General features: G+C 42.7%; 5 protein-coding genes across 6 annotated transcripts in view; 2 read left to right on the top strand and 3 right to left on the bottom strand.

The window, feature by feature from the left end:
- LOC6579053 (ribonuclease Z, mitochondrial) overlaps positions 1–1585 on the bottom strand; it is a 34541-nt gene extending 32956 nt beyond the window's left edge. Inside the window, exon 1 of one of the 2 annotated variants that reach the window (XM_044010661.1) lies at positions 248–1585. In XM_044010661.1, coding sequence (XP_043866596.1) covers positions 248–1535 — 1288 coding nt within the window. In that variant the 5' untranslated portion in view covers positions 1536–1585. The remainder of the gene's footprint in view (positions 1–247) is intronic. The other variant, XM_002004914.4, reaches the window with a different exon arrangement.
- Positions 1586–1908: 323 nt separating this feature from the next.
- LOC6579052 (uncharacterized protein C16C10.8) lies at positions 1909–3199 on the top strand. The gene is made up of 2 exons (XM_044010662.1): positions 1909–2882; positions 2948–3199. The coding sequence occupies exon 1, from the start codon at positions 2007–2009 to the stop codon at positions 2847–2849; it is 843 nt and encodes a 280-aa protein (XP_043866597.1). The 5' UTR covers positions 1909–2006; the 3' UTR covers positions 2850–2882; positions 2948–3199.
- A 102-nt stretch (positions 3200–3301) lies between these two features.
- On the bottom strand, positions 3302–15479 carry LOC6579051. The gene is made up of 5 exons (XM_015163449.3): positions 15396–15479; positions 4294–4477; positions 4073–4186; positions 3616–3772; positions 3302–3564 (listed from the first exon to the last, which is right to left on the bottom strand). The coding sequence occupies exons 2-5, from the start codon at positions 4399–4401 to the stop codon at positions 3359–3361; spliced, it is 585 nt and encodes a 194-aa protein (XP_015018935.1). The 5' UTR covers positions 4402–4477; positions 15396–15479; the 3' UTR covers positions 3302–3358.
- LOC6579049 (nidogen) lies at positions 6791–16876 on the top strand. The gene is made up of 10 exons (XM_002004910.4): positions 6791–7414; positions 10208–10687; positions 11335–12681; positions 13402–13815; positions 13876–14285; positions 14360–14517; positions 15424–15678; positions 15744–15918; positions 15986–16270; positions 16345–16876. Exons 1-10 carry the CDS (start codon positions 7178–7180, stop codon positions 16616–16618), a joined length of 4035 nt encoding a protein of 1344 aa, XP_002004946.1. The 5' UTR covers positions 6791–7177; the 3' UTR covers positions 16619–16876.
- On the bottom strand, positions 13072–14979 carry LOC6579050. Its single transcript, XM_002004911.4, has one exon. The coding sequence runs from the start codon at positions 14862–14864 to the stop codon at positions 14526–14528; it is 339 nt and encodes a 112-aa protein (XP_002004947.1). The 5' UTR covers positions 14865–14979; the 3' UTR covers positions 13072–14525.
- Positions 16877–18487: the final 1611 nt, after the last annotated feature.

The raw sequence follows: 18487 nt of genomic DNA, 5'->3' as shown, positions 1-18487 counted from the left end.
TTTTATATATTGCGCACATAATAAAAGCAAGAAATTAATTTTTTTTAAATTATTGATTGTAAAAAAACTTTACAACATAAAAAAGAAAATAAAATAAATATATTTATTTTTACTACTAAAATTAATAAGCTAAAAAAAATTTCTTAAAAATATTATAATTTATAAAATATACAATAATTAAAAAAATAAATAAATAAAATGATATACATATATATGTGATATATGTGAATAGATATCGTTCACTCACCCTTCTTAGGCCTCAAGTGGAAGCTGCTCATGGAAACGAAGCCCTGCTGCTGTCTCACCTGCTGCTGCTTCACTTCCTTTGCATTCACTGATTCACTCTCATTCAATTTATTCTCTCGCTGCTCCTCGACGTCATTATCCAGCTTCGTTTTCTTTAGGCTGTGACTCAACGTGTTGCTGGGGCAGCTCAGCTGCAGCTCCGCCGCCTCGGCGAGCAGCGGAAAGAAGCGCGGGGCAAGCTGATGCAGCTGGTATTGAATGCGATGAGCCGCCGCATAGCCAGAGAAACGATTTAAATGCGAGTTGAGGTAAATGTGCTGTGTGCCGGCAGAGAAGTTAGTCTGCATAAAGTCGAGATACTCTGCATGAGCTGTTAGCTCGGGTGGACTAAAGTGCACCACGAGTGCCACCTCAGTTAGCTCCGAGTTGGCCAGCTGTTTGTACTGCTCCGACTGCGCCTTTAGGGACTCCAGGTAATCCAAGCTGGGCACATCTATGAAGACAAAGGAGAGCGCTGTTTCGGCGGGCTCGGTGACATCCACAGAGTGCACCACTGTGCCACAGGGCAGCGTCACATCTTGTCCGTTTTTCAGCTGTCCCAGCAACGGGCCTGGCGGCACGCCCGCCTCGACGCACTTCACTAGGTTGAGAGCACCTGGGCGTGGCTTTAGTTTGCAGATATAGCTGAGAATGGGCTGCAGAGGCTGCTGTTCACTGCGCAGCACAACTGGCTGCACGGTCAATATCGAGTCCTCGAAGGGAACGCCCAGTGTGCTGTCTATTGTCTGCATCTGGAGATTCTTGAGCACCACAAAGCGGCGCATGCTCTGCAGCATGGTGTCCAGGTGAGGTGGTCCGTGCAGACCCACATTGCGCACGCCTGCATCCTGAATGGTCAAGGCCAGGCCCGGCAGTCCGCCCACTGCGGTCCACGTGTTTCGTGTCACAAAAATTTGCTCCAGGCGAGATAGGCGTGTCTTATGCTCGTGTGCCAGACGCTGTGTGCCCTCGCCGCAGTTGAACAGGTAGCGGGACTGGTCGGTAAACAAGTAAACAGCGCTGGGCGCTCCATTGGCGCCTGCGCCGAGCACCTGTAAATTCACAGAACCCGGCACAACTGAGCTCAGCTTTTTACGCAGCACGTTTGGTTGGCGTTCGTATTTGGCGGGTGGCGTTTGTTCCGCGGCAGCTGTAGACACTGTGCTGCTCATTCTGATGCAATGGTTCGTCAGACTTCGCAGCGGTCCATGCGGCACGATTCGTTGCAATTTCAACATTGGCAACCACATTTCACTATCAGCGTGCGCGAAACAGCTGATTGCCGCGCTAGAGATGGCAAAACTACTCGATTCTGCAAGCTAGGCAGACAGAAGCTGAATGATATAGCACGTTACCACGAACCGTTTATTTTTCATCAGATAACAGAGGATTAACAGTGGCAGCCGATTCAGAAGCGCAATAAATATTTACAACAGTTATGAAGAAATCATCGATGTGCAATTATACAACTGCAGCCGAAGCAGAACAAAGTGTTTGCAACAGTTCCAAATAATATAAAAATATCGCTTATTGATATATCACCAGAGTGGCAACAGTGCAGTAGACGAAGCCAACAGTGTCACAACTGTTTACAGAACAGAACGGCAAGAAAATTGCAATCGATTAACGATAATCAAAACAAAAAGCAAAGCAAAGCGCGCACGTGGAGTACACCGCGTCTTTCCATTCGGCCGCAATTTCTTTAATAATTCTCTTGAGCTATGGTTTTCTTCACCTGCAACATTTGCGGCGAGTCCGTTAAAAAACCCGCCGTCGAAAAACACTACCAGACAAAATGCCGCGGCAAGACAAAAAACGTTTCGTGCATGGACTGCCTCAAAGATTTCTATGAGGAGGAATATGTAGCGCACATTAAATGCATTTCGGAGGCTCAAAAGTATTCCAACCAAAACTTCATGCCCAAGGAGCCAAGGAACAAGAACGCACAGAAACAGGAGAGCTGGATGGATATCATACGTGCAATATTGGACAGCAGCGAGTACCAACTGACGCCGACGTTGCGTAGCGCCTTCCAGCGACTGCAGAGCGTGGACAATGTGCCGCGCAAGAAGGTGAAATTCGAGAACTTTGTGAGCAACTGCATGCGTATGCCACGCCAGCAAGCAGCACAGGTGTGGGACATACTCGAGAAGGAACTGAATAAAATGAAGGAGGCCAAACAGGCCGAGATTCAAGCAGCCAAGGCGGCCAAGGAGGCAGAATTAAAGCAAAAAGAACAAGAGCAAGAGGCACCGCCCAAAAAGAAATCCAAGCTAGAGTCAGCGGAGCCAGCGGCAGCTGCAGCGGAAGCTACTGAAGCAACCAACGAATTCGATTGGGCTGCACAGCTGCTGAAGCTAGTGTCCAAGCAGCCCGATGGCATCTTCCAGGAGAAGCTGAAGAAGAAGCTGCTAAAGAAGTACACAAAGCATCTGGCCGTCGAGCAGTTGAGCGAGAAACAGACCAAGAAGTTTGAGAAACGTTTTGACAAGCAGCTCAAAAAGTCGGATGCACTGCAGCTCGAAGGCGACTTGGTTAAGAGAATCCAGCAGGACGTCTCATGATCTAGCGTAATTTAGCCTGTATCTTAACGTAATGTTAGAGAGCAATTAAAAGTGTAAGGACAGAATTGTAAATTAACTGAATTGTTTCTACTTTTAAGATATTACTATGAATGAGCTGAGCTTGCTTTGGTATATCTGCTTGAAGGATAATCCTCTCCTGACCTTGCTTCTCTATTACCCCGTTTGGGAGTTACCACAATGGACTGGGGACTTGTCAGAGTTGCCTGCTGGAAGCTGAGCCCATGCATGGCCATGGAAGAGTTGCTCTTAGGCTTGTTTTTGTATTCGTGCTCTTTGTATATTCAATACGTTATTCAACTGTACCTATTTAAGATATATCCATGGATGGACACTGCTTTAGTGATATTACTTACGACTACACTTTTCTCTTCAAACCTGCTTCAGTATTTCTGCTATCTGGAGCCTTGACAAATTAATGTGATGTTGCTCTTCACGATTTTCATTTATTGCTGCGCCATCTCATCCTTTCTCTATCTCCCTACACAAAACTATTTCTTCGGCCGTTGTTCGCATTTTTGCAAATATTGGCGCACGACTCGGCATTGCGCTGTTTTGTGAAAACGATCCGCTGGACACTTTAATATCATCTCCCTGACCATGCACTCCATCACCAGACCCGGAAACGGATGACAGCCATATGTAGTCAGACGTTTGGCCAACAATTGCACGTCCTTGTGCTCGAGTTGTCCTAGAGCTGAAGAGGAGTTGTTAACTATGAATTTATAACTAAATGAGTCTCACATACCATGCTTGTCGCACTTGACGTATGCCTCGTAGAGCAGCGCCTCATCCGCAGCATTGGCCAGGTCGTTTTCCAGATGTTCGCGCACGTGATTTAAATTTAGACTCTGACGATTGGTTGCCAGAAAGTCGGTGCTATTGTATGTGCACTCGGCAGTGCACTGCAAGTGGATAGATATTAGAGATTATTATAAGCTGGGCGAGATGATGATTAAGTAGGGCTGGCAGAGTAGCTGTAGACTTAGCCTAACGAGCTAGAATTTTAGTGGAGACTAATACTTGCTAATTGACTGTAAGAGTCTAAAAGCTCTATATGATCGAACTTAATACAGATCTTATAACTCCCCTTAGACTCGACTCTTAAAGCACCTACTTACAGACTTTTCCTACAGCCCATGCCTACATACCCTACCCCCTACCTGCATATCTCTAACCCCCTCCTAACCCTATTTAATACTCACATACAAATAGAGCAGCTCATCCTCATCGGTGGTATAGTGAATTTTGTCATGCCAATCCGTTTGACAGTCGCTGAACTGCGGCGATTCGTCGTGCAGATCGCAGCAAAAGTCGTGCTGAAAATAATAATTAATAATAACAAATATATAATATACATTTGCACATTTATATATTACTTAAATTAATATAATAAATCAATATATTAACATAAATCAAGCTTCACCATTGTATTAGCTGAATGGTGTTCACAAAACTCGTCCAGCTGTGGCATCATGCGCACCACTTGAAACCACAGCACCACATTCCACAGTGGCCACCACACAGAAAGCATTTTGAATGCGATTCGCCACTCGGTGGAACTTCATCTCTTTTATAAGCAGAGGCTTCATCCAGCTAATTGGCCGTGGCTGAAAACAATTTAAAATCTTTTAATCACATGCTTAATTTAAGCTTTTAATTATTTGCAATCTACATTAGTGTACAAAATACCAAAATTTTGTTATTGGGATAGAGATGTTCCGTCACATCGCTATATACAGTTAATGCTTGTTACTTAATAGCATTATAACATATATAGTTATATGAAATATGAGAGGTTTCTAAATATTATTAATTTGATGTATCATCTCTAAGTTGTAGTTTCAGTTACACGGCACAATGGTAAGAGGACGGTGCTCTATTTGTTCTATTTACGTTTTGCGGAATAATTTCCTTAAGGGTTTTTAAAGATTTTCCCATAAGCCTCCTCCTCTTTACCTCCTTCGCTTCGTCACAGATTTTCTTCTCGTGCTTCTTACCCCTTTTTTTTCCTTTCTATCATACTCCCCCTTTTGCTTGTCTACCTAATCCTACTCCTAACCCTCTTATTCTTTTCCTCCTCTTTCTCTCCCATTTGCTAAACATCTTCCCTTTCCTCCTCCCTTCCTCGCTGGTTCCATCTATATCGCGTTTTTTTCCTGTCTGTCAACAAAACTTCAATTTATTATAAATGCCAATAATAAATACATTAAAGTCTTTTAGAGTTCTTTCTCTAATGTTATATTCACATACGATTAAAACTAATTGTTGGATCTATGCCGACGTTTCGCTCTGATTCCTGGAATTCGGCTGCAACTCCCTGAAGATAAATGATTTCGGGAGTAGGCAGCCATCCATCACCGATCAAGCGGCACCTACCACACAGACACGTACATACATACACATACATATATTCAAATATAATATCTATGCATGTATTCCCATGACAGACGCGCCCTGCTGCCAAATATAGTTAAAGCAAAGAAAATTCACTTTCGAGTTGGAATTCCATGTTGGACGACATGATGGACTGACTGATGGCTGCTGTGTGTGCATGCGGAAGCAACTGCCGTGCCCCTGTCCTCTTGCAACCAGCTGCAACTAATTAACCGAGAAATACATCATAAATAGCCCAAGTAGATGATCATTATATATAAAGCCGAAAACCAAAGACGAGGCCAGAGTCACAGACGCTCTGTCGCTCTGCCTCAGAACTTTACATTTGTTTATTTTTACAGAGCCGCAGAGTGTTCATATGTGTGTGTGTGTGTGTGTGGCTAAGGGACTACGTTTGCGGCGCTTCACGGTGGCATCAAGAGCGACAAAGAGAGAGAGGGAGAGGGAGTTCAGAGTCCAATCAAGCGGCACGTGCCCGCCCTCGCCTGAAGTTCAGTTCAACGGAATTGGAACGCGTGCCTCGCCCCATCTAAATGTTGATCTCAATTTTTGGGGTCACCCTACAAACGCCCCACCTTGTGGTTATCAGGCAAACACACCCACCGGATTGAGCAATTCCAAGCTAAGGGAGAGTAGAAGCTCTATAAACTATAAAGGTGTATGCAGGGATTCTTTTGATGATAGCTCTGGGTGTACATATGTCTAAGCTCATTAAATGGGTTGGGTTTACCAGCATTAGATCACCAATTGGTATAGCAGTAGGTAATATATATTATATAGATATAAGATTGTACAATATATGCAAATTATAACATATTAAAAAATATTTAATAAACATTTTTATAAATGCGAGCACAAATGTAAAAAAAAAGAAAAAAAATCGACAAAAATCTTATAAATATAATATCATATATATATATGTATATAAATAAAAAAATAATAATATATTTCTTTCAATTCCAAGAACTTGCAAAAGCAACACATATCCAAAAATCCTTTTTGTAAAAATTTTCCACTAAGTTTATATTTATCATTTTTCTTAATAATTTGCCCAACTCTTCGGCTGTAAAATATTTGCAAAAACAAGAAACGTCCGATCTTAATGCGTGTGGAACATAAATGTCAACGGTAAAAGCGAAATGTCATAAATAAGTAAGCGAAATCATCATCTATATAAAATCTAGATCTTTTTAGATCAGTGCCCGCTCTTTCACGCTCTTTTCGCTCTTTGTTGCTCATGCTGCACGCTCTGTTAACTTTCGCTCGCTGTTAAATTTATGCATTTGGATGTCATTTGAAATAAAAGCGAAATGCATTTGAGTGTGGATTGCATGTTAACAGCGGAGATGAAGCCTCCAGGCGCTGCTAAAAAGATTCAAATGTGAAGAGGCATACACACACACACACACACAGACAACTGTTAAGTGTGAAGACTCCAGACGCACACACCCACACACCGAGTTCTGTTAAGTGTTAACGGTCAGAGGCACCGAACCAAAGAGAATTCCACAGAGCGGAGCTGCGATTCAGTGAAGATTTTGTTTTCATCGCGTGCGGTTCACTTTGCTCCGCTAAAGAATCGAGTCGAATCGAAAGCTATAAAGGAGACAAGGTGCTCCAAGACACAATTCCATAGACCTATTCCTATATATATTTAAATATATATTTGTAATATATATATAGTATTGCTATAGACGATAGATACTCAGTTGTCTGCCGGTTCGTTATTTTTAAATTCGTTATTTTTGGAAGCAAACACTACGCGCGCGTCTCCGTGTGTGTGTGAGTGTGTGTGTGTGTGTGCCTGTGTGTGTAAAAATGCTGATCGCAAAATTGTGAAACACGCACAGATAAAGAAATATTAATTTGAGAATTTCTTAAAAAATCATACAAAATAGATTTCAAACTTTGCAATGAAAAATTTTAATAAAAAACTGTGGCGGCTGCTGCTGCCGCTGCTACTGCTTGGCCTGAGTCAGGTGAGCGGCCAGTTCGAGAATTACCTGGACAGCCTGCGAGCCCAGGAGCTATACGAATACGTCGAAGGCAGTGGAAGCATACAATACTTGGCCAAGGGCAACAGCGAACAGGCGATGCTCCAATTGGAGCAACCCATTAGCTTCTATAGCGAGAAATATGAACAGATCTATGTGAGTATAACGAGATTATATAGTAAGTATACCTATGTATATGTATGCACATGATCTGCTAACAAAGTAGCTCTAGGAATTTTGCTGAATGAATTTATTTTTGTTGCATTCAACAGCCGCTGATAAGAGCGCAGCGATAAGCCTAAGCCAATTGTCTATCAATAGGCATTATGCAAATAGTTTGCTTACTTTAATATGTGTATTTATAGCTATAGTTAAGTGGACAACAGAAATCGGCATGAATTTTGGGCAGCATATGACACGCTCTGGCTCATTTCGACATCACAGAGACTGTGTAAAAGCAACTCGCAGATACATTTGTATCTGATAGATACATTTCTACTGCGACAGTAATTCGCACGCCCTCAGCCCGAATACGAAATAATACAACACTTGAGGGTGGTCCATGGCAATCTTGTTCCTCACTCTTTTCTTAGTTTCTTTATGCATAGACTCTACAATAAATAGCGAACAAGTCAACCCATTGATGTTCCCGTTGTAGCTACAACACACTTCTAGCCCGCCTTGGCTCACATCCAAACTTTTAGCCGCCTTTTTTTTCATGAAATACTCTGAAAGGCGGGTATTTGAAAATTCTCGGCAAATGTGCAACACTATTTAATGAAATGCTATTTTATAATTTTGGTACATTTTGATTGATAAGCAAAACTATCAGCTAGGGGAATATTATATATAAATAGGTATTGTAATCCTTCTAAAAAACCTAGATTTACTTTATCTACAAAAACAATAAAAATAAAATAAATAAATAAATATTATTATATGGATAGTTTTCGACATAGTTGCCTTTACTTTACAATCCTTTACTTTCCTGCTTTCAATGTGTGTGCCTCTTTATCGTCTCCCGCTCTCTCTCTCTCTCTCCCCCTCTCCCATCCTTTGCATAACTTGAACCTATTTTTTGTCAAGTTTTCTTTAATAATCAATACTACATTTTTTCAAACTATTTCTTCCTTATTTGATATTGAAACAAAAATCGTAATAGGTGTAAATGGAAATCCCTCCATCAAAAAGCAATTATAGTATTTATTTAAAACAGTTCCGTTTGCTGTACTTTCCCTTAATATTTAAAAATAATCTGATTAGAAGCAATCATCATTATAATCAGCAACTAGAAACTGAGCATCATTTAAATATTTATATATTTTTTATATATATTAGCCATGTAAGAGTATTACATTTTTCATACCTCTATCTCGTCTATTCCACCTCAGATCTCTTGCTCTTAAAGATTGTTTTTCTTGTTGAGTGTCTAAAAATTATGATGTGCTCTTAGCGGCGCGTCGAGTCGAAAGTGTCGCCTATTTTTGTTAGTTAATTAACTGAATTTATGTGTCTGACGTCGAAAAATAGCACGCGGCACAGAATTGTGTGTTGTGTATGTATGTGAGTGTGTGTGTGTGGCATTAACATTATGGCCATAGAAATGCATAAATATTCGAGAATTCCTTTGACCAGAAATAACCAAAAGCCTCTTCTCCTCCAGCCAAATCACATTATTCAATTTAATTGTTATTAAACCCCTTCGGCGTAGCTAAAAATAGAAGATCAAATGGGAAAATTGAGGCTGGATTTATTTTGGAATTTATAAAAATTCAGTTGAATGCGACTCATAATTTTGATAGAAAATATAAAGAATTTTTGTATAAAATTAGGAATATGCAAGAAAATATAAAAAATATGTAATTAATTAATTAATATTATTTTAGTATTGATTGTTTTACAATATTTACTGTGCTGTCGGTAAAACAAACACAGAACAATACAAAATAAGATAATTTTTAAGTACCACAAGGCTAGCTGCTAAATAGATTAACCATTAAGGCTAAATGAAAATTTAGTAATAAATTTTTAAAATATTTTTAGGCTATAAACAACAAAAATTTTATTGATAGTCAAAATACAAATTTCTTTAAGTAAACAAAATAAATCATTAACCAATAAATCAAAATGAATTAGCTGTTTACAAAAACCTTGGTAAATTCTACTGCAGTCTTTCGAGTCTCAAGTGGCTTTGGCAAATATTTCCACACACATTTTTGTAGCCCGCTGAGATGGAGAAGATGAAGTGCGGCAAGTCTGGGTGCTAATTTGTTAGAAAATCGTTTTGTGCCACAGAATACAATATCTATCTTTCTTTCTTCTTTTTGGGCACACACATGTGCTCCAGTTCCGAAAATATCAAAAGATCGAGAAGAAAAGAAAAATATATATATGTATATATGTATATGTCTATATGTCTATATGTCTATATGTCTATATGTCTATATGTCTATATGTCTATATATTTGTTTATTTAGGCAAAATGGATGCAAGAAAAATGCGCAAAGTTGTGCAATTGAAGTTGAAGAGTGTAAAAAATGTGGAGCAATTGAATTTGGCATTCCAATTGGAGTGCGTGGCGCTGTGTAAACAGGAGCAGGTCACGCAGCTGGATAGTGTTGGCTGTTGGCTGCGTCTATTTATCTAGCACTAATTTAGAAAACTCATTAGAGAAAGTGAAGAGGGAGGGGGAGTTGCTCTCTCTCTCTCTCTCTTCTCTAATGATCATTGAGGCGCGTTTGCTAATGATTTGTTTTTGTTTAGTTTCCGGCAGGCGCAGTGGCCGTTAAATGTTAAGTGCCCTGTTGGCACTTCACAAAGCAGCTAATTGATAGACCATATGCACTTACATACACTATCCATGCCCTTACACTCACCCCAACCCCTCACACTTACCCACACCTAAGAGGCACTTCAACTAAGCGCATCCCATTCACATCTCCATTGCAGATCAACACGAATGGCATTTTGACATTCAACGTGGAGTTCACGGAGTACTTGAATCAGCCCTTCCCACTCGAGTATCCCTCGGTAGCGGCCTTCTACTCGAACGTCGACACGAGCAACAGCAACGACGACAGCTCCATTTCGCTCTTCGAGTCGAAGGATCCTCAGCAGCTGAATCGCGCTCAGCAGCTGGTGCGCTATGCCTACAGCGATTGGACGGAGTTCGAGGCACGCCAGCTGATTGTCGGCACGTGGCGCAATGTGGGCTACTTCAACTCGAAGACGGACAGACTGAACACCTTTCAGGTGGTACTGATAGTCGGCGACTCGCAGACCTTTGTGCAGTTCATCTACCCGCAGGGCGGACTCAACTGGCTGCAGGGCGAGGCCGGAGAGTACGGCTTGCCCGACATTCGCGCCCAGGCGGGCTTCGTGGCCGAGGATGGACGCTACTACAATCTGAATGGTTCCGGATCGGAGAATGTAAGTGAATGAAGAATAAGTAAGAAGTTCCTAATCGAGCACATGTTTGGGGAAGCCAAGTGGCTAAACTGCTTTTGCTTAGTAGCAAAACGTTTTCCTTAATAACTTTTGTCTTTGTAAATAGATTTAAGTAAAATCTTCAGCATGCAATCTACATATTCTATGGAATATATGACAATTTAGATGAACTTCCAGTACATGCACATATTTGCTATATTTGCCACTAACCTTCAATTTAAAGCATTTTATCAATTTTTGAGCCAGTATCCAAAATATAAAAGAAGTCAAACTACGCTTGAAGCTAAATACAAAGACTCTAACGCTTGATATGTAGAAGATATAGATATTAAGTGACTTAATCAATAGGATTCAAAAAGAAGTAGCTATAAATGTCGTAGATAGTGTGTTATCATGCAAATGAGGAATGAGAGGAAAGAGCCCTTCTAGCTTCTGAGTTTGACAGACAGATGGATAGGCAGACAAACGAAGAATCGATTCAGCTCTACTTAACCAATAATATATATACTTTATGGGCTCTGCCACGCCTCCTTCTATACTTAAATACCTAACTATTCAACCCTTCTTTCCCATTTTAAAGCAAAGCTAATCAAGAGAGAAAACTAATCTCACGTTCTGCCACTCCACAGGCTCGTTTCCTCAGCGACAGCACCAACTTGGGCGTGGCTGGCGTTTGGCTGTACCAGGTGGCGCCCCTGATGGGCAGCGAGAACGTGGTGGCGCCCAACAACGTGGAGACGCGCACCGAGTCGCCGGCCCTCGCTCAGAGCTGCAACGGCAATGGGCATCAGTGCGACAGCCATGCCCAGTGCTACGACAAGTCCGAGGGCTACTGCTGCGTGTGCGAGCCGGGCTACTATGGCAATGGACGGTCGTGCCTGGCCAACGATCTGCCGATGCGCGTGACTGGCTCGCTGTCCGGCCAGCTGAATGGGCAGGCGGTGAGCGAGGAGGCCAAGCTGCAGTCGTACGTGGTGACCACGGATGCGCGCATCTACACGACCATCAATCCGGTGAGCGGGGAGCAGGCGGCGCAGCTGCGTGTGGTGCTGCCGCTGCTGACCACCGTGGGCTGGCTGTTCGCCAAGTCGATCAATGGGGCGGCGAATGGCTACCAGCTGACCGGGGGCAGCTACCAGCACATCTCGCGCATTCAGTACGAGACGGGCGAGACGCTGCTGGTGAATCAGACGTTCGAGGGCTTGAACTACTGGGATCAGCTGACGGTGAAGATCGAGCTGACGGGCTCCGTGCCACGCGTGCCAGCCGGCGCTGCACTGCATCTGCCCGACTACACAGACGAGTACAGGTTTGTGCGTCCCGGCGAGCTGCACTCGCTGCAATCGCATCAGCTGGAGCTGGCCGAGGAGCAGCGTGTGATTGGCTTCCAGGTGGACCAGCGCATACTCTACCAGAGCTGCCTGCGCGACGACGACGTCGATCCCACGGATCACAGTGTCCTGCAGAAGGTGTCCAAGATCACGCTCGACTACTTCGAGCGCGACCAGGCCCTGCGCACCAGCGCCCTGACCAAGATTGGCGTCGATGCCGAGTCAAATGCCTGCACCGACGGCAGCGTCCAGTGCGGCGAGAATGCCATCTGTGTGCCCTACGAGGACACCTATCGCTGCGACTGCCAGCACGGCTACTCCGCCCAGGTGGACGAGCGCGGCGGCGAGAGCTGCATCGATGTGGATGAGTGCGCCCTGGGCACCCATGTCTGCGACGAGAACGCCCTCTGCTCCAACAATGAGGGCGGCTTCACCTGCGTCTGCTACGATGGCTACGAGGGCAACGGCTATCGCTGTCTGCGCAACAATACGGCCGAAAATATTGAGTACCCCACGCCATCGCCAGTCGACGGCCAGCAGGGCTATCCGACGGAGCAGGACCAGCAGCCACGCCCAGAGCAGCCGGACGAGCATGTCGACTATCAACCCAATCAGGGCAATGGACAACATCCCGATGAGTGCTACGTAAGTGCGAGCAATTGAATTGAATTGATATGATATGAGTTCTATTTCTATATATGTATGTAGATCAGAAGTATGTATGCGTATGTGTGTAAAGTGATTGGAATAGTAGGTCTTCTTTGTGTATGTTATATTGATATATATATATACATAATGTATTCACATTCATTCAAAAATACCCCCATAAGATAAGAATGCGAAAAGAATATAATCTTCAAAGAAAAAGTATCTTAGAAGAAGGGAAGCAGAAGCGGTTAGTATCTTAACAGAAACGAATCTCAAAAAGAAAATATCTTAAAAGAAAAGTATCTCAAAAAAAAAAAGTAATAGAAGAAAAGAAAAATGATCTCAAGTAGTTTCAACTAAAACTTGAAATTAAATGTTCCTTAAAAATTAGTTTGTCTGGAAATTGATTTATAGAAACTTTAGAAAATTCTCAAAATTATTGAAACTATGCCTAAATATTGTCAGTTTACAAATAGATTTAGTGGTTTAGTTTTTGGTGCATCCAATTATCCTGCCGTGTCATTCACAAAGCATCGAATTCGTTCATCTCTAACAGAAGCCCAACCCGCGGGGCAGGCAGCAAGTTTTTAAAGGATAAGTAAAATCGTTCTTTGTTTCGTTCGAGTTCGGTTAACAATATTCAAATGGGAAAATGATTTGTAGTTGTTGTGGTTGTTGTTATTATTGTTGTTGTTGTTGTTTGTATTTGGCTTGCAGAGCTGTTCGCCGGATGCGGACTGCTACGAAGGACGTTGCAGCTGCCGTGAAGGCTTCTCGGGCGATGGCTATAGCTGTGCGTACATCTGCGGCCATGACGAGGTGTTCGAGCACGGACGCTGTGTGCCCCTACTGCTGGACGATCATGAGGTGGAGCCGCGCTGCAATATTCTAGGCGACTGCACCTGCCCGGAGGGCTACGAGCTGAGCGAGGAGCGCCGCAGCTGCCGCTTCACCGGCGGCTATGAGGTGGACAATAGCGAGGATCTGCTGCCGTGCGACGTGGACTCCAACTGCCATGTGAATGCCCGCTGCGTCTGGTGGGAGCAGCAGCTGCGTCACATCTGCACCTGCAATGCCGGCTTCAGCGGCGATGGCTACAACTGCGATCCCATCGAGGACTCCTGCGCGATTGTGAGTGAACCCAAGCGAGCTGCTCCCATATCCTAATCCCTCCCCTTTCGATTCATGCAGAGACCGGGCATCTGTGATGTCCACGCCCACTGCGACTACAACGAGCAGCTGGGCAAGTCGGAGTGCGTCTGCCAGCGTGGCTACCAGGGCGACGGCCACAACTGCCAGCTGGCCCCCGAGTGCCAGGCGGCAGAGCAGTGCGGCGAGAACGCCTACTGCGACGGCGGTGTCTGTCAGTGCAACGCCGGCTACGAGCGGGACGTGAGCGATCGCTGTGTGCCCGCGGGACGCTGCGGCTCAGTCTATTGCGGATCCAATGCCATTTGCAAGTGGGATACGGCACTGAGTGTTCAGTACTGCGACTGCATCGATGGCTACCAGGGCGACGCACTGACCGGCTGTGTGAGCATACCCATACCCTGTAATGTGCGCAACAATTGCGGCATACACGCCACCTGCGAGCCCACCGAGTGAGTTGACCAAGAGATAATGGGATGAAAGAGCTCTGCATTGATTTTAAATATTTCTATTGCTCTCCATTCAGGGATCCCGCCAACTATACGTGCCAGTGCAATGCCGGCTATCGCGGCGACGGCTACGTCTGCATCGAGGAGCAGAACTGCCTCAGCAATCCCACCATGTGCGATATGAACGCCAAGTGCCATTCGACGAACTCGGGTCTGGTCTGCGTCTGCAATCCAGGTGAGCTTCTACTCTTCGGTCTTCTTGCTGCGCTGCGGCACACGATCCTCGGGGCAGGGCGTGCACGAATTGACGAACACGAAGGTGAAGATCGCCAAGGCCAGCACCACGTTCAAATAGCCATTGTTGCGATCCCAGGTCAATGGATGCATAAAGAACTCCCGCATGGACTGCAGCGTGGTTGCCTTCCGCCGATATTGCTCCACCTTCTGCAGCTGGCGGCGCTGCTGCTGGCGCAGCGACCACAGCGCCGTCTTGCCCCGCAGCAGCGAGGCAGCCGGCTGGCCCAGCTCGGTCAGATTTCTAATGCGCGACACCTTCGCTAGCATACTTTGTACGGGCCGCATCTCGTTTATATTTCGTGTGTATTTTTCACCAAAAATATGTACGACTACGAATTTAGTTAGGAATTGAAATCGGATGCGATATGTGTCGAAGGCTTTATGGAATGCGAAATGCAAAATCAATGCCAACTACTACTATATATTGAAATGAATTCCTAGAGAGAGGCAAAAATTCAAACTTAGGAAATTACTTCAATTATTTGGGAGACAACGAGTTTTTTGAAAATATTTTACGTAATTACTATTAATTACTTTTTTTATAAGTCTTCCCTTGACTGCTTACCAAAAAATGTAGGCCTTAAATGGTAAAAACCGATCTTTATTACTAACTGTAATTGATGTAATGTCGATATTAAATTTTTTCAGTTGCTAATTACTTTTAATTACTTTGAATTTCTTGATTAATTACTGTTAATTACTTTAAGTAATTAAAGTCTTTAGCAAAAATAATTCGAAAATGGTTTATTTATACATTATTACTGGCTTTCCCTTTTCTTCACCCCTTTATTTACAACAAACTATTTCTGGACTTACCCATTTTAATCATTAATTATCTCTGCAGGTTTTTATGGCAATGGCTCCGCTTGCTTCGAGCGCCAACAGCACGACTCCAACTTCCTGATTGTCAGCCAGGGCGTGGTGCTGGTGCGTGTGCCCCTGAATGGCCGTAACGTGATGCCCATCAAGGTGGCCTCGATGGCCATTGGCCTGGACAAGGACTGTGTGGAGGGACGCATTTACTGGGGCGATATATCGGCGCGGAAGATCATCAGCTCCAAGTACGACGGCACCGATGAGCGCGTTTTCATCAGCACAGGTAAGTGGAAGGAATCCGTACATATGACCTATCGGTCATCTCATCATGTTGTGTATCCCTTGCAGACATTGAATCTCCGGAGGGCATTGCCATTGATGTCATCTCGCGTCGCCTGTACTGGACGGATTCGGAGAAGGACACCATTGAGGTGGCCAGCCTGGACGATCCCACGCTGCGCGCTGTCATCATCAACAAGGATCTGGTGAATCCACGTGGCATTGCTGTGGATCCCTACAGAGAGTGAGTCGAACTAGCCAGGAAATGCACTAAGATCTATGTTCACTAATCTCGCTTCTCGCTTTGGCAGGAAACTCTACTGGTCCGACTGGGATCGCTCGAACCCCAAGATAGAGTACTCCGACTTGGATGGCACTGGCCGGGAGCTGCTGCTGGGCGCCAACGATGTCAAGCTGCCCAATTCGCTGGTGGTCGTGGAGCACAGCGGTGAGCTGTGCTATGCGGATGCGGGCACCAGGAAAGTGGAGTGCATCAATGCGCAGAGCCGTCAAACGCGCACCATATCCCAGGAGCTGTCCTATCCATTCGGCTTGACCTTTACGCACGATCAATTCTACTGGACCGACTGGACAACGTAGGTGCTCGAAAGCTTTGCATAATATGGAAATTCTCTTAGCTTTGCTCTCTCTCTATCTCTCTCCTTCGCAGCAAGAAGCTGGAGAGCGTGGACAGCTCGGGCGTGCGCCAGAAGCCCATACAGACGTCCTTCTTTGGCAGCCACAAGCTATACGGCATGACCGCCGTGGAGCAGAACTGTCCGCAATACTCCAGCCAGTGCCAGATCAACAACGGCGGCTGCACCGATTCACGGATCTGCCTGGTCAACCGCAAGGCACCCTCCGGCAAGAGCTGCAAGTGCACCAGCGCCTCTACCGGCTGCACCGTGGCCTCGCCCTACGACTATGTAGTGCCACGCAATTGAAGGCCAGCGAAGGGTCTACAATTTAATTAGTTAAAAATAACAACAAAAAAGAGAAATGAAAAAAAAAAAACGAATTAACTTATAAAATGGAAAGGAAAATTATTTTTGTATACGCATAACAATGAAATCTATAAACTAAGAATACTGAAGATCACGTACCAAAGCAAACCAAACAATTAATTCATAATGCAAATCAAACTAATGTGTGCCATCATTGTAAAGCTACTCAATCTAATAAATAATATATAAATAAATATACAGACTTATGTTGCATTATTTGACTGGGTAGGAAATATATGAGTGTCTGAATTATATAATCTACCGATTTGTAAACTCATTCCTGGTGAGTTTAAAAATTAAAAAGACAGAAAAAAAAATAAAGAATAAATAATAGGTAATATTACTTATGCTTATATTAATTTTTGAAACACTGAATATCCTAAATATTAATATAAAATTATAATATTTATTGAAAATTTGTTTATTGTTCAGATTAAAGGACAATGAAACATAAATATAAATGAAGATTAATTTAAAATGAATTTGCATATCAAAAAAAAAAAAATAATAATAATAATAATAAAAATAAAAAAATATATATATAAAAAAATAAAATAAAATAAACAAATCATAAATAGAAAACAAAAAAAATACAAATTATTATCGTAATAAAATTATTATGAACAATAACATTCATTTATGAATTTAAAAAATGAAACTAATAATATATATACTCCATATATAAAACGAGTAATTTAAATTATAACTTTTACCATTTAAATATTTTTTTTTTAATATTCAAGTCCTGTCCCACTTTTAACCATCAACAACTCCATTCAGTTTTCATCAACTATATATTTTGAATTTATTGTAAGTTTTTCATGTCATGGTTTTTGTTGTTGTTGTTGTTGTTGTCGAGTGCCTTAAAGAGCACATTGAAATATTACAGCAAAGTTGTATGATCTAAACTTGTAATATGCTGCGCAGAGCACTCAATTATCAATTAAAGGTAGTAAGTACAATTGGTTTATGTTTAGTTGTTTCTTGTTGTTGTTGTTGTTGCTTGTGGTTCTTTGATAACTAATTGTAGGCATTGCCATCTGTTTGCTGTTTGTACATTGAGACATTTACTAATTTCTAATTTAGTGACTGCTAATAGAATACCTAGTACTAAATATATATATATATATTTATATATAGTTGCTAAATGTTTTCATTTTTTTAAATCTTTTTTTTTTTTGTGGTTTTTTGTTATTGGATGTGCTAGGCTTATCTAAGCGCGCATAGGTCGCGTAGGTTCTTGAGACACTGGAATGCATGGTTCAGCATCGTTTCAAACTGGAACCGAGTAAAATTCACTTAGTATAAAATTGTTTTGTGCTCTATGTATACATCTTAAGGTTCATGAATATATATATATATATATATATATATATAGAAGTGTATATATATATATGTATATGTATGTGTATGTGTGTGGAGTGTAGGTACATTTGTATGCTTTAGCTAAAGGCTAATTAATAAATTTTCCCTGTTGCTGGGGACGTGTCTGGGTTTCGTTCTTTAGAGGTGCCAATCGACAGTTAAGATATATATAATATATATGTGGTTGATGCTTGGAATATGTGTATAGCTCATTCAATTTGGTACAGTTTCGTTTACAAGCTATAGGCTTAGGCTTTGAGCACGGCCCTCAAACCGAACTAAGTGCTTAAGGACTATCGACTATCGACTATATATATTCATAAACTTTATTATTAACTAATTTCTGTTGTTTTGCGTTGTAGTTCTAATAGTTTGTATGCAGTTCCTTGAATGCTACCATCTTAATAACTAATATTTACAGCGACTACATAGCATTGTTTTTCA

Source organism: Drosophila mojavensis, unplaced genomic scaffold (assembly GCF_018153725.1).
Source record: "Drosophila mojavensis isolate 15081-1352.22 unplaced genomic scaffold, ASM1815372v1 contig_80, whole genome shotgun sequence".
Lineage (NCBI taxonomy): Eukaryota > Metazoa > Arthropoda > Insecta > Diptera > Drosophilidae > Drosophila > Drosophila mojavensis.
This window is presented reverse-complemented; position numbering and strand designations above follow the sequence as displayed.